We start from the raw sequence: 12470 nt of genomic DNA, 5'->3' as shown, positions 1-12470 counted from the left end.
TGTAGGAGCTACGCACCAAGGTTTGTGGGAACGGTGATGGTGTGACCATGTATTATACAGGATAAAGTACCACCTGGTGCATATAATAAGATTATTGCAAGTCATCTCAGAGTTCCAAAACCTTTGTGTATCTGTCTATCATGAGGTGGTGTGCACTCCTGGAGAACCCTGCAGTGACACCAACATCCCTGGTCAGCCCTGCTGTTGGGGCCGAATATAGACTAGGATTTTTATATAAGGAACTGGAGAAGACTGCGTCTTACCCAATGTAACTGTGCAACTGGAAACACAGTTCCCTCTCAAGGCTACGCATGTCTGCTAATCTCAATGAACACCACATCACTTGCATCCGACTATTACGTGATTCTGGCCAGTAATTCCTCCCATGAATAACACTATTTCCAGTTCCTCAGCCTGGAATGGGGACGATCATGGAACGACAAGAGCTACTGTCCTATTTGTCTCATGCAGAGTCCCATAACCAGGCATGTTTCTGCACAGGAAGGATGCAGTCCTGTGTGGAAACAGAGGTAGAGAATGCAGGGACACGTCTGCACCCAGTGTACTCGTACTCTGGGGGTCAGTATCGCTCAGTGGGTTCCATCCAAATGGAAAGGGGAGACCACTCGGTCCCCCCGAATGTATGGACGGGTGCCCCGATCCCCCGGGAAACCATTGTGGGCAGGGGCGTGTCCCGGCTGGTATGCCCGAAGCTGCGTGGCCGGAACACGCTCCTCCCGCCCAAAAAGAGGTTGTCCTAAACACCCGCCCGGAAGTCCGTGCACTGATGGGCGTGCTTGAGGCGGGTCCCCGCCCTCCCACAGCTGGATAAATAGTGCGAGAATCCAACGAAGCTTCCTCTTGTTCCTGTGCTCTGAAGGATGCACCACTCGTCGCTCGTGAGTCCTCATGGGAACAAGCTGCACTTTTTTGAGAATTTTGTAATATTTGTCTTTCTCTTTCAGTTATCAAGGCGTAGTCGGAGATCGAGTTGCCTGGTAGGAAGCCCGGAAAGAGCTCCAAGATGGAAAGGATGCTGCGCACGTTGGTGAACCAAGTGGCGGGGATGGACCGGAAATTCGGTAAAGTTGACCGCTAGATCGCAGCTTGGCGGCCCTCAGGAAGCAGGTGGAGGCCCAGAATGCCCGCTCGGAGCATTCTGGGCCTCCACCTGCTTCCTGAAAGCACTGCTCACGGAGCAGTGATTTCAAGGTCCCTCGGGGGGGGGGCGCCACCCATTATGGATGGGAGCGCCCGGGGGGAGGCGGCCATTGGCCCCTCCCACGGGGGGGGGCACCCACTACGGATGGGTCGCCCAGGGGGAGACGGCCATAGGCCCCTCCCAGGGGGAGACGGCTATATGCCCCTCCTAGAATTTCCCGGGGGCCGGATATCCGCTCCGGCGGAAGAGAGTGTGGGAAGGGGGGGGGAGTACACGCTGTCCTTCTTACCTTCTTACGGATACCTCGCACACAAACTCAGACGACCTTAAGATGGCGTCGAGTGAAAGGGGGCCCCCACGACAAGGGAAGTTACAATTGGCGGCGAGGGTAAAGTCCTCTGCGCATGCGCCACTCACACTGTGAGGGCGGGAAGTTGGTGATAGGGATCTGACACCGGTTAAGACCTTGCCGTTGGCCCTTAATGTTAGGTTGTACAAATTCAAATGTAATGCATTTATCAGGATGCTAGACTCGGCTAGGAAACCTTTTGTATTAGAGATTTGTTAAGGTTAGCCTGAAACACCTGTCTTCATCAAGATGTAATTGAAGTTGAATTTGTACATGATTCATGAAACGTTTTTAATTTAAAGTTTTAAATTTTGTTTCATATTTTAATAAATATGGCCGGGTGGGTCGTGAGGCCCCCCCGCCTTCCAAAAGTTCAATCTGCGTCTGTCTCCTCCCATGGGGAATTGGTGTTGGGAGGGGTGGCGGGCATCCCGGCCCATACCATAATCCTCCCCTCAGAGACTTTCTAAAATCTGATATTACGCATTTTGAAGAGGTTACATGTGTTAGTATGCACTCCGAGAGTCCATTTATAGTGAAACACATACCTGGGGTAGCTTCGAACAGCAATAATGGTGCATTAGGGAATTCCTGCTTCAAGCATAGGTGTTGCTGTAGGCACTGGGTTTGTTGTAACCCCAACTCATCAAAGGACAATAGCCCAGACTCTATGTGTTCGTCTGATGACATCTCTTCAGGTGACACGGGTTGTAGGCTGTGGTTCTCCTGGGGATCTTGTAAATGAAAACACATCAGTTCTTCCTCCAAGGGATCATCCGGTCCGTTCCTATCTGGTAGTGCGGGTTGTATATGGTGGTTTTGCTGTGGTTCATGTCCTTCAGGAAATAGTGGGTGTGGGCAGAGGTTCTGTTTCTGGTCCCAGCTATTAGTAGACAATGGGGATGGTTCTTGCTTCAGGGGCTCATCTGGCTCCCACTCTTCTAGTAACGCCGTCTGTACGCTCTGGACTTGCTGTGGTGTCTGCCCATCAACAAATTCTGAGTGAAGACACAGCTTTGCCTCCAGTGATCTGCCTGGAGGATCTGTCTGAGCGCATCTGGATACAGTACAATCCTGCTGTACTCCATTTCTACCTGGAAACCCAGGCTGCAAGCACTGGTCCTGCTGTGGGTCACTTCGATGTTGAAACATTGGCTGTAGACAAAGGTTTGGCTCCTCTGGACGCCCTTGAACATCATTTGGCGTGGAGAGCGTACAGTCCTGCTTTGGTGCATGCCCATCAGAAAACACTGTCTGGAGACACAAGCTTGGCTCCCTTGGCCTGTCCAGTTGAGGTGTCGCAGGAGACGGGCTAACAGCACAATCTCTAATGCTCGCCGGACAGACCACCTCCAAAGACACTCCAGCATTATCTAGGGAACCTTGATCCTTTTCTATCCAGATTTTCTTAATCAGCCCAGCGACTCTAGAAGGTACGTCCTCCACAGTATTCAGCAAGTTATCCAGTTTGGCTTCCAACTCCTCCAGCATGGATAGAAGAATAATGTGGGACAGGTTCTCCGAAAGCGGTTCCAGGTCTTGGTCCCTCTGAGCATCATTTCGGGATCTTGAAGTTGAAATGTCATGAAGAGGTAAAGATGAGACTGTGGCTCTTACGGATGCACGTGAACACCGCGCTGTCACTTTCTTTTCTGGAGCACGTCTTTTGCCCATTCTGGTAAATTGATGTTCAAGTCTCAAGTGTCTGCAGAGGAGAGGAAAAGAGAAAAGTCAACACGTTATTACAGGACAGTTAGGCCAAAATACTCCTGATCAGAGAAAATTGCGAATTTCTAAAACCTGAAAAAAATGGAATCATTAAAATTTCACAATACCCGCAACATAGTTCATGTACTATGAAAGGCACGGATTTGAAATGTGTTTCCAACATTACGTCTGTTCCTTGGTCTGCTCAAATTGTTCACTGTGCAAACACAAAAAGAGAATACTGTAACAGCCTTGCAGCAATGAAAGGTTTATAATACCCTGGCAGACAAGACTGCGCTATCATCCTCACTTGCACTGTACACCTCTCTTTTGCAATATTCAGGTCTGTGACTGAAGCACGCGCCAACATACCAAACCTCTACAGGATCTACAAAACGCTTGTTATGTCATTACACATATAGAGAGCATGTTCAACCTGGGGTTTCTTGGAACTGAATCAGAAATACATAAAAGAGGAGAAAACGAACCATAACGGGGAAGAATCTAGTCTGAATAGGCTTGAGGGATGTCAGATTTCTGGATGAAAGAAACTTGTACCAAAGCTGCGTCCACCTGATCTGATCCTCAATAATTTTGCAATAGCAAGTAAATTCAAGCGAGGAGATCTCTGCTTTTGTACGGGTGTATGCATTTCCACCTGGTTTGCAATGAAGTGAGGTGCTAGACCTCTCACCCCTTTAGGGCTGAGGCAGAGGGTCTCGGAGTGGATTTGTTATTTCAATATAGGTGTGGCTCGTGCCCACCTCTGAAGATGATGTAGTACACAAGCTGCGTCGCTGTGAATTATTTGCAGTCTAAGAATGGTGATATTTGGTATTCTTACATATACTCGGTTGGCATAATGCGATCTAGATAGGACGGCGGCCACCACTATTGATTTTCTTGTGTAAAGTGGGAGGAGTGGGGTTAGTTTCTGAAGCAGTTTCAGCACAAATCTGCATTTAGATCCTACTGCTCCAGCCTGCTGGTTCTTGCTAAGATTGCTATTGATTATCACTCAGAGGCTTTTAGCTGTGGGTTTAGGCTCCGGTAACAATCTCATTTTTGTTGGAGAGTAAAGTTGACTCCAAACGGTCTTATTCTTTCAAATTACAATCTCAGTTTGGTCAATATTCAGTTTTAGCTGATTCACCCTCATCAAGTAATCATCAAATTGCATCATATTTTGAGACTGGAGTGGTGAGGCTGACATTCCATTGATAAGAATCATCTGAGAGCTGGTGTATTTATAAAGCCTGGAACCTCTTCAAGATAGTTCTCTGACCAATGGTTTTTACAGGTTAAGGGAGCAGAGGTATTGCCCTATAATTCCTGGTTATATCCGGAACTTCTCCCTGGTTTTTCAGTATCGTGAGCAGCGCAGCATTTTGAAACGTGCTTGGAGCGATAGCTTGAGCTGCTGAATTGATGAAAACGCTCTGCAGGGGATTGCTCAAGACCTGGCTTTTAGATGGAGACGCAGCACCTGCAGCGCCCAGATATCCTTGGGGTACGCCTTATAAATGCTGATTGATTGATTGATGAGGTCAGAGATTCCATGACCACTGGAGGGCAAGGGTCAGTTGGTGACCCAGATTTGACCTTGATCATAAATTCATGAAGCCTGTTTATTTCTTCAAACAAGGATAAGGAGAGGAGAGTTATTTTCAGACTCAACTTCAGAATTACTGCTGCTGTATTTGTTTATACTATCTTTAAAGAATGTTTTTGTTAAGTATTTAGATTGTCACAGAATGCCTCGACAGGAGTCAGGGAAGTTCTCATTTCATCTGGGAGCGAATAATCATTCAGGATTTCAAAAAACTATTTTCATTTGCTTCTAAGATTTGTTTTGCCTATTAAGAGGACTTTGCATGGAACGGGTTTCCCTTTATATTCCTCAAGCTCAATTTAAAATGTGATTTTGCTCTCTTCATCATCCCTTTCCCGCCAGTGTCGACGCAAGGCAGGTTTTGCCTCCTTTAACTCTGCCTTTTACCACGGCACTGATCTATTGCGGTTTATAACACGCTGTTGGATTTGAGGGTTGTGGGTCACTAGCATGTCTGAGCCACAGAGTGGATTATTTTTCTTTGGAGAGAAAGTCTTCAATTGATGGGAAGAGGGGGGAGGGGTTTGAAAGTGTTGATAACACTGGCTCTGTATTAATGTATCGCCATGTGTGTATGGTTTCACTTTTTGCTTGTGAATAAAGTTAGAAAAATCTACCGGAATACAACGCTGAGCAAATACTGATTGGACCGTAAGCAAGGAGGGATGATTATATTCAGTCAATTCGAATTATACGCCCAGATCAGATCTAAGGGATTTCATTTTATGTGATCTGAGCATGTAATGTGTTGGTGTAAATTCAACATCATTAAATCAGCAAATTCATTATCTTCAGGGACCGAGTTGTCGTCATCAATTCGAAACTTGAAAAAGTGAAGCAGATCTACCCCTTCAGTTTGAGTAATTTGTTTCAGAGATATGTGAATCCACTGGTGAATAATTGCTGCTATCTCACTCCTTCCTCCGAGCTTGTTCTCTTTTGGTCATCTCGGGTATGGCTTCTGGAGATCTGGAGTAGATTCCTCTGACAACCAGGTTTCAGTTCAGAACAGGATATCCAGCAAAGAAGAAATTTGACTAGGGCGGGTGGGTTCAGTTAAGAAAAGGATATCCGGCTTAGGAGATTGTAATAATTTGAGTATTTCCACTTTTTCTTTGCCTAGGGAGGATGGGTTTAGTAAAGCCGCTTTTATTGACTCCTCAATCTGAGGATGTAGAAGAGTTTTATTGTTTGTTGGCCTGCAGTGAGGGCTGTTGAGTGCCAGATTACTCTATATGTGTGGCTGGCATACACGCCATTTGCTTCTAAAGTTGAGACAAGCATGGGGGGGATACTAAAATCTGTGCACCTGAAAGACTTTAGATCTTATGCTGAATATGAGAAATATTGAGTATACTACATGATTCCTGGTCCCAGCTGATGCGGACAGGTTTGCCTGGTAGCAGACAGGCTTGTCTTTGGCAAAATGCTTGCAGCACAGACGCAAAATGTTCTGCAACAAACACACACAAAAAAAATGGCTCTTTAAAAAGTCCATTCAATTGTGTACTCACAGACTTGACACAAACTCCAACTCACACTCGTACAGCCTCACACCTCATTTATAAATGGATTAATGTAACAAACCAGATATCTCTTAACCACATCTTCAATGCTGCACAATTACACTGGCATTTTGCTCTGCTGTGCACACATACACACACGAAACACAATTGATCTCCAGGCACAAATACCTACACACTGGAAAGAAGTAATCAGATGGATCAGTCGCTTACACGCTCATATATAATGTATCCACCCAAGACGACCAATCACAAACAAACACATACACACTATCTCGTACAGACAAATCACTTCCATACATTTTGTATTCAAAGGTTAGGCTTCGTCCAAGCCATTCACGGGGCATCAACTACTCCAAGAGACCTACACACAGGGTGGGCTCAGGGCGGGAACAGATCTGCACAATCACATGTAACACCTCAAATAATCACGGCTCACTCTTCACACAAAGTTCTTGCAGTCTCTTCAACAGAGCTGTGACATCCCAGAGTCTCTGAGGCAACACCCAATGTGGAATGCTGCTGAGAAAGTTGGAAGGTATCAGTGTCTGAGGAGGAAGCAGATCTGTGGATGGAGCATTCTGTAAGAAATAAACTCCTCCTTTCTATCACCACCATGGACACGCGATACTTCATATATCATCGACACGCAGGAATATGGAAACATTTACAAGGCTTCAATATCGCATTGTGAGAGCACTGAGGGTCTGTGAATTTTATGTTAAAAAAACCTTGAATAAGGTGATAACAAAGAGAAACCTTGTCCCTTCTTCAAACACTCCACACATTGTATGTGCGCTGCACTTTAAAGCACAAACACAACCTGCCCTGCACTTCAGAGCACAAACACAACCTGCCCTGTACTTAACAGCACAAACACAACCTGCCATGCACTTTACAGCACAAACACAACCTGCCCTGCTCTTTACAGCACAAACCCAACCTGCCCTGCACTTTACAGCACAAACACAACCTGTGCAGCACTTTACAGCACACACACATCCTGCCCTGCACTTTACAGCACAAACACAACATGCCCAGCACTTTACAACACAAAGACAACCCGTGCTGCACTTTACAGCACAAACACAAACTCTGGAGTGTTTAAGAATTACTCTATGTATAGGATTTTATACTGTAATGGTGTGTTTCCAGTACGAATCCTATGCTAGACAGCACACACACCTCTGGCCTATGGTGTAAAGGTTTTGTGTGGCCCTAGGTAGATTGTGTACTAGTGCAGGGGTAATGAGCAGCAGCGTGCTGTATTTCATGAATTTGGCTCAGCGCGGCTCTCTCCCCCTAGCACATCACATCGCTGCACCTAACTGCTGAACTATGTTGCACTAAAAAAATAATAAATCTGCTCCGTAGTGTCCATGCCTGGTCTGCCCAGACTTAACCCTCACATTCTCTTGTGCATGCGTGGTCTGCCCAGCCTCAACCCTCACATTCTCCTGTGAATGCGTGGTCTGCCCAGCCTCAATCCTCACATTCTCTTGTGTACGCGTGGTGTGCCCAGATTTAACCCTCACATTCTCCTTTGCATGCTTGGTTCGCCCAGCCTCAACCCTCACATTCTCTTGTGCACGCGTGGTGTGCCCAGATTAAACCCTCACATTCTCTTGTGCATGCTTGGTTCGCCCAGCCTCAACGCTCACATGCTCTTGTGCACGCGTGGTGTGCCCAGATTTAACCATCACATTCTCCTGTGCATGGTTGGTTCGCCCAGCCTCAACCCTCACGTTCTCTTGTGCATGCTTGGTCTGCCCAGTCTTAACCCTCAAATTCTCTTGTGCATGCTTGGTCTGCCCATCCGCAACCCTCACATTCTCTTGTGCATGCTTGGTCTGCCCATCCTCAACCCTCACATTCTCTTGTGCATGCATGGTGTGCTCAGACTCAACCCTCACATTCTCTTGTGCATGCTTGGTCTGCCCAGTCTCAACCCTCAAATTCTCTTGTGCATGCTTGGTCTGCCCAGTCTCAACCCTCAAATTCTCTTGTGCATGCTTGGTCTGCCGGCCTCCACCGTCACATTCTCTTGTGCATGCTTGGTCTGCCCATCCTTATCCCTCATATTCTACGGTGCACGCTTGTTCTGCTCAGCCTCAACCCTCACATTCAACTGTGTATGCTTGGCCTACCCAGCCTCAACACAGAGTTGAGTTCTGTGTGATTATAAGATAAACCACGTCATCTGTAATTCTACGCGCTTGGTCACCAGCACTAATGATTGAATGTGTTTTACACCAAGCGCGTAGAATTATAGATGACGTGGTTTATCTTATAATCACAGTGAATTTTCGCCAGCACTTATTTGGTTGGAAATGACAAGGTGCCGCACATGACGATGCAGAATTAATGCTTTTCGCAATAGCACGTAAAAAAATCAAGAAAAATTTTAGGTTAACAGCAATGACCTAATGTTTAATTTACATACTGCATGAGGACTTTAACGCAATGTCTCACGATGTATCTGCCAACATTGACTAAACAAGTCTGTTTTCCCAGCTCCGAGGATTGATTAGGGAAGACTCTCTCCTTTTCCGACTGGAAATGACAAGGTGCCGCACATGACGGTGCAGAATTAATGCTTTTCGCAATAGCACGTAAAAAAAATCAAGAAACATTTTAGGTTAACAGCAATGACCTAATGTTTAATTTACATACTGCATGAGGATTTTAACGCAATGTCTCACGATGTATCTGCCAACATTGACTAAACACGTCTGTTTTCCCAGCTCCGAGGACGTTCAAACACCTTGAATCTGTTGTCACTGTCTATTACCTAGAAGTGTGTCACATGATATTGTATAAACACTGTGATTTGCATTGCACTCGTACTCGTGAACAAGGAGGTTATCTCCGAAACGCGCCGAGTGACTTGGCATAAAATAAAAACACGCTGAAAAGGAATACTTGTGGCCCTGGCATCGTTTGTGGGAAACCGACGAAACGATTGTTGTTGAGATTTGGGGTTCGCGACTCCGCAAATGCCCGCCACTGAAAGCGGCTCGGGTTTCTGCACGAACATTTAGCTGTAGGTTTATACAGAAGTTGAGATGGACAAGGCAGGGGAAGAGAAATAAAGAGAAAGTTATTTGATTTTCACAAATGCAATGGCAAAAATCCTGAGATCAGTGCTTGGAATTTCGCTACAGCAGGAATGCCTATGGTGAAAGGCGATTTATTTGTAATTGCAAATTTTCACCAACTAAAGCTACACTTTCAAGTGGTATGTGTATAAGTCTTTTTATTGTAATATTATGCACTAGTCCACTAAAGTTAGAACACATAACCCATAACAGGAGTTCCTGCAATAGGAGTAACAAGCTGACTGGACAGCCACATAAAACCTTTTTGCAAGAAAAAATATAGACTCAAACGCAAAAAGAAATATATTTATCAATGTCTGTTCAAGCTTCTTTTGATAGTACTTGGCTGGTCGACTATAGCCTGCTTGGGCTTTTAGATGCTTTTGCCGGCCCCGGGTTCTGAAGGTTTAAAATGATAAAATATTTTTGGGGTATCACACGGACTTCAATGACCCTAAAAACTGTAATCAATTCAAATGTATTCCAAATAGGGAGCCCCAAATATGTGTTGCCCGGGCCCCACAAATGAACTAGAAGTCAGCTTCATATGCTAGTTATGAATAAAACAACCACCTTACTTTAGGGAACAAGGTCCGGATATCAAAGGGTTCAATGTATAGAACTGTGGACAAAGGTGCTTAATAAAGACATTCTGAGAGAAGAAACTAATATTGTTCTGTAAAAATATGCATTTGTTTCCTCCTAGCATACCTCTTAATCCATTGCAGAGACAACCTCCCACTGAATACAAACATCAAAAAACAAGGTCTGAGCAGGTATTTGTGAAAATGAGTAACGACTCCAAACGGACCCATTCTGGATGAATGTATGATGTTAAAACGCATACATTTGAAATGAAATGAAACGCATGCACTTACATTGCAGTTTTTACATTGCAACATCCACTACAACGCATTACATTACATGGCATGACACTACATCGTATTTTAAAAAACTACCTTTACAATGCATTCCATTACATCGCATACTACCTTATCAACGCAAACCATTACAACGCATACTATTACATTGCTTTTAAGGTAAGTATTGGATAGTATGGGGATACAAATAACTATTCTAACTCCAGGGGGTGCAACAGAAGGGTAAGTTTTGGATAGTGTAGTGGTAAAAATAACTATTCTAACTCCAATGGTATGCGTTGTAAAGGTATGCGTTGTAATGCCTGCGTAGTAGTGAATTGCGATGTAGTATCATGCGTTGTAAAGGATGTTGCGATGTAATGCCTGCGTTGTTGTGTCATGCCTTGAGAAGGATGTTGCGATGCAATGCCTGCGTTGTAAGTGCAGTGCGTTGTAATGGTTGTGTCGTAAAGGTTGTTTCCCGTTCCGGATATAAAGGAGTTAAGACCACACACTGAGGCCACACTAAATCTTTGATGTATTATAACAAGGTCACAAAGTGACCCCCTTGCACAGTACACCTCAAGTCCTACATTTCTGCAAGTATACAAAGCATTCTAGGACATGTAGCTTGGATCTAAACACTGTTAATATGGGAGTTTAAATATCATAATGCAATGTTCTTTAACCCCTTTCGATGCTGATGACGAGCTCAGCTCGTCATCAGCCACGGGGGGCGTGTGCGGATAACGAGCTGAGCTCGTCATCTAACGCGGCTTTTTGAAAAAAGCCGCATAGCGTGAAAATTACCGCTGCAGCGATGAGGTTAAAGAGTCAGGGCTAAATGAAGGGATTCATATATAACAGTGAGCCATGTAGCCTCACAATTATTAAACATTACACATACACCTGCAGGCTGCATCCCCTGATGATGGTGCGAGCTCAGTACACCTGCCCCCTGCACCTCCTGATGATGGTGTGAGGACAGTACACCTGCCCCCTGCACCCCCTGATGATAGTGTGGGGCCAGTACACCTGCCCCCTGCACCCCCTGATGATGGTGTGAGGTCAGTACACCCCAGGCTGCATTCCCCTGATGATGGTGTGAGGTCAGTATACCTGCCCCCGCACCCCCTGATGATGGTGTTAGGCCAGTACAACTGCCCCCTCTACCCCTGATGATGGTGTGAGGTCAGTACACCTGCCCCCTGCACCCCCTGATGATGGTGTGAGGTCAGTACACCTGCCCCCTCTGATGATGATGTGAGGTCAGTGCACCTGCCCCCTGCATTCCGGATGATGGTGTGAGGTCAGTACACCTGCTCCCTGCACCCTCTGATGATGGTGTGAGGTCAGTACACCTGCCCCCTGCACCCCCCTGATGATGGTGTGAGGACAGTAGAACTGCCCCCTGCACCTCTGATGATGGCGTGAGGTCAGTACACCTTCCCCCCTCCCCCCCTGATGATGGTGTGAGGTCAGTACACCTACCCCCTGATGATGGTGTGAGGTCAGTAGACCTGCCCCCTGCACCCCCTGATGATGGTGTGAGGTCAGTGCACTTGCCCCCTGCACCCCCTGTTGATGGTGTGAGGTCAGTAAACCTGCAGGCTGCACCCCCTGATGATGGTGTGAGGTCAGTACACCTGCCCCCTGCACCCCCTGATGACGGTGTGAGGTCATTACACCTTCCTCCTGCATCCCCCGATGACGGTGTGAGGTCAGTACACCTACCCCCTGATGATGGTGTGAGGCCAGTACACCTCAGGCTGCACCCCCTGATGATGGTGTGAGGTCAGTACACCAGCCCCCTTCCCCCTGATGATGGTGTGAGGTCAGTACACCTGCCCCCTGTACCCCCTGATGATGGTGTGAGGTCAGTACACCTGACCCCCTCCCCCCTGATGATGGTGTGAGGTCAGTACACCTACCCCCTGAAGATGGTGTGAGGTCAGTACACCTGCCCCCTGCACCCCCTGATGATGGTGTGAGGTCAGTGCACTTGCCCCCCGCACCCCCTGTTGATGGTGTGAGGTCAGTACACCTGCAGGCTGCACCCCCTGATGATGGTGTGAGGTCAGTACACCTGCAGGCTGCACCCCTAATGATGGTGTGAGGTCAGCACACCTGCCCCCTGCGCCCCATGATGATGGTGTGAG

The 12470-nt window shown here is 46.6% G+C and overlaps 1 protein-coding gene across 1 annotated transcript in view; it reads right to left on the bottom strand.

The window, feature by feature from the left end:
- LOC147659500 (uncharacterized) overlaps positions 1–3185 on the bottom strand; it is a 290663-nt gene extending 287478 nt beyond the window's left edge. The window contains 1 exon segment of the mRNA XM_086951694.1: positions 2060–3185. Within this exon segment, the coding sequence (XP_086807820.1) occupies positions 2060–3185 (1126 nt within the window).
- Between the last annotated feature and the right edge of the window lie 9285 nt (positions 3186–12470).

Source organism: Lissotriton vulgaris, unplaced genomic scaffold (assembly GCF_964263255.1).
Source record: "Lissotriton vulgaris unplaced genomic scaffold, aLisVul1.2 SCAFFOLD_1022, whole genome shotgun sequence".
Lineage (NCBI taxonomy): Eukaryota > Metazoa > Chordata > Amphibia > Caudata > Salamandridae > Lissotriton > Lissotriton vulgaris.
The sequence above is the reverse complement of the archived record's forward strand: the minus strand, read 5'-3'. Positions and strand labels throughout refer to the sequence as shown.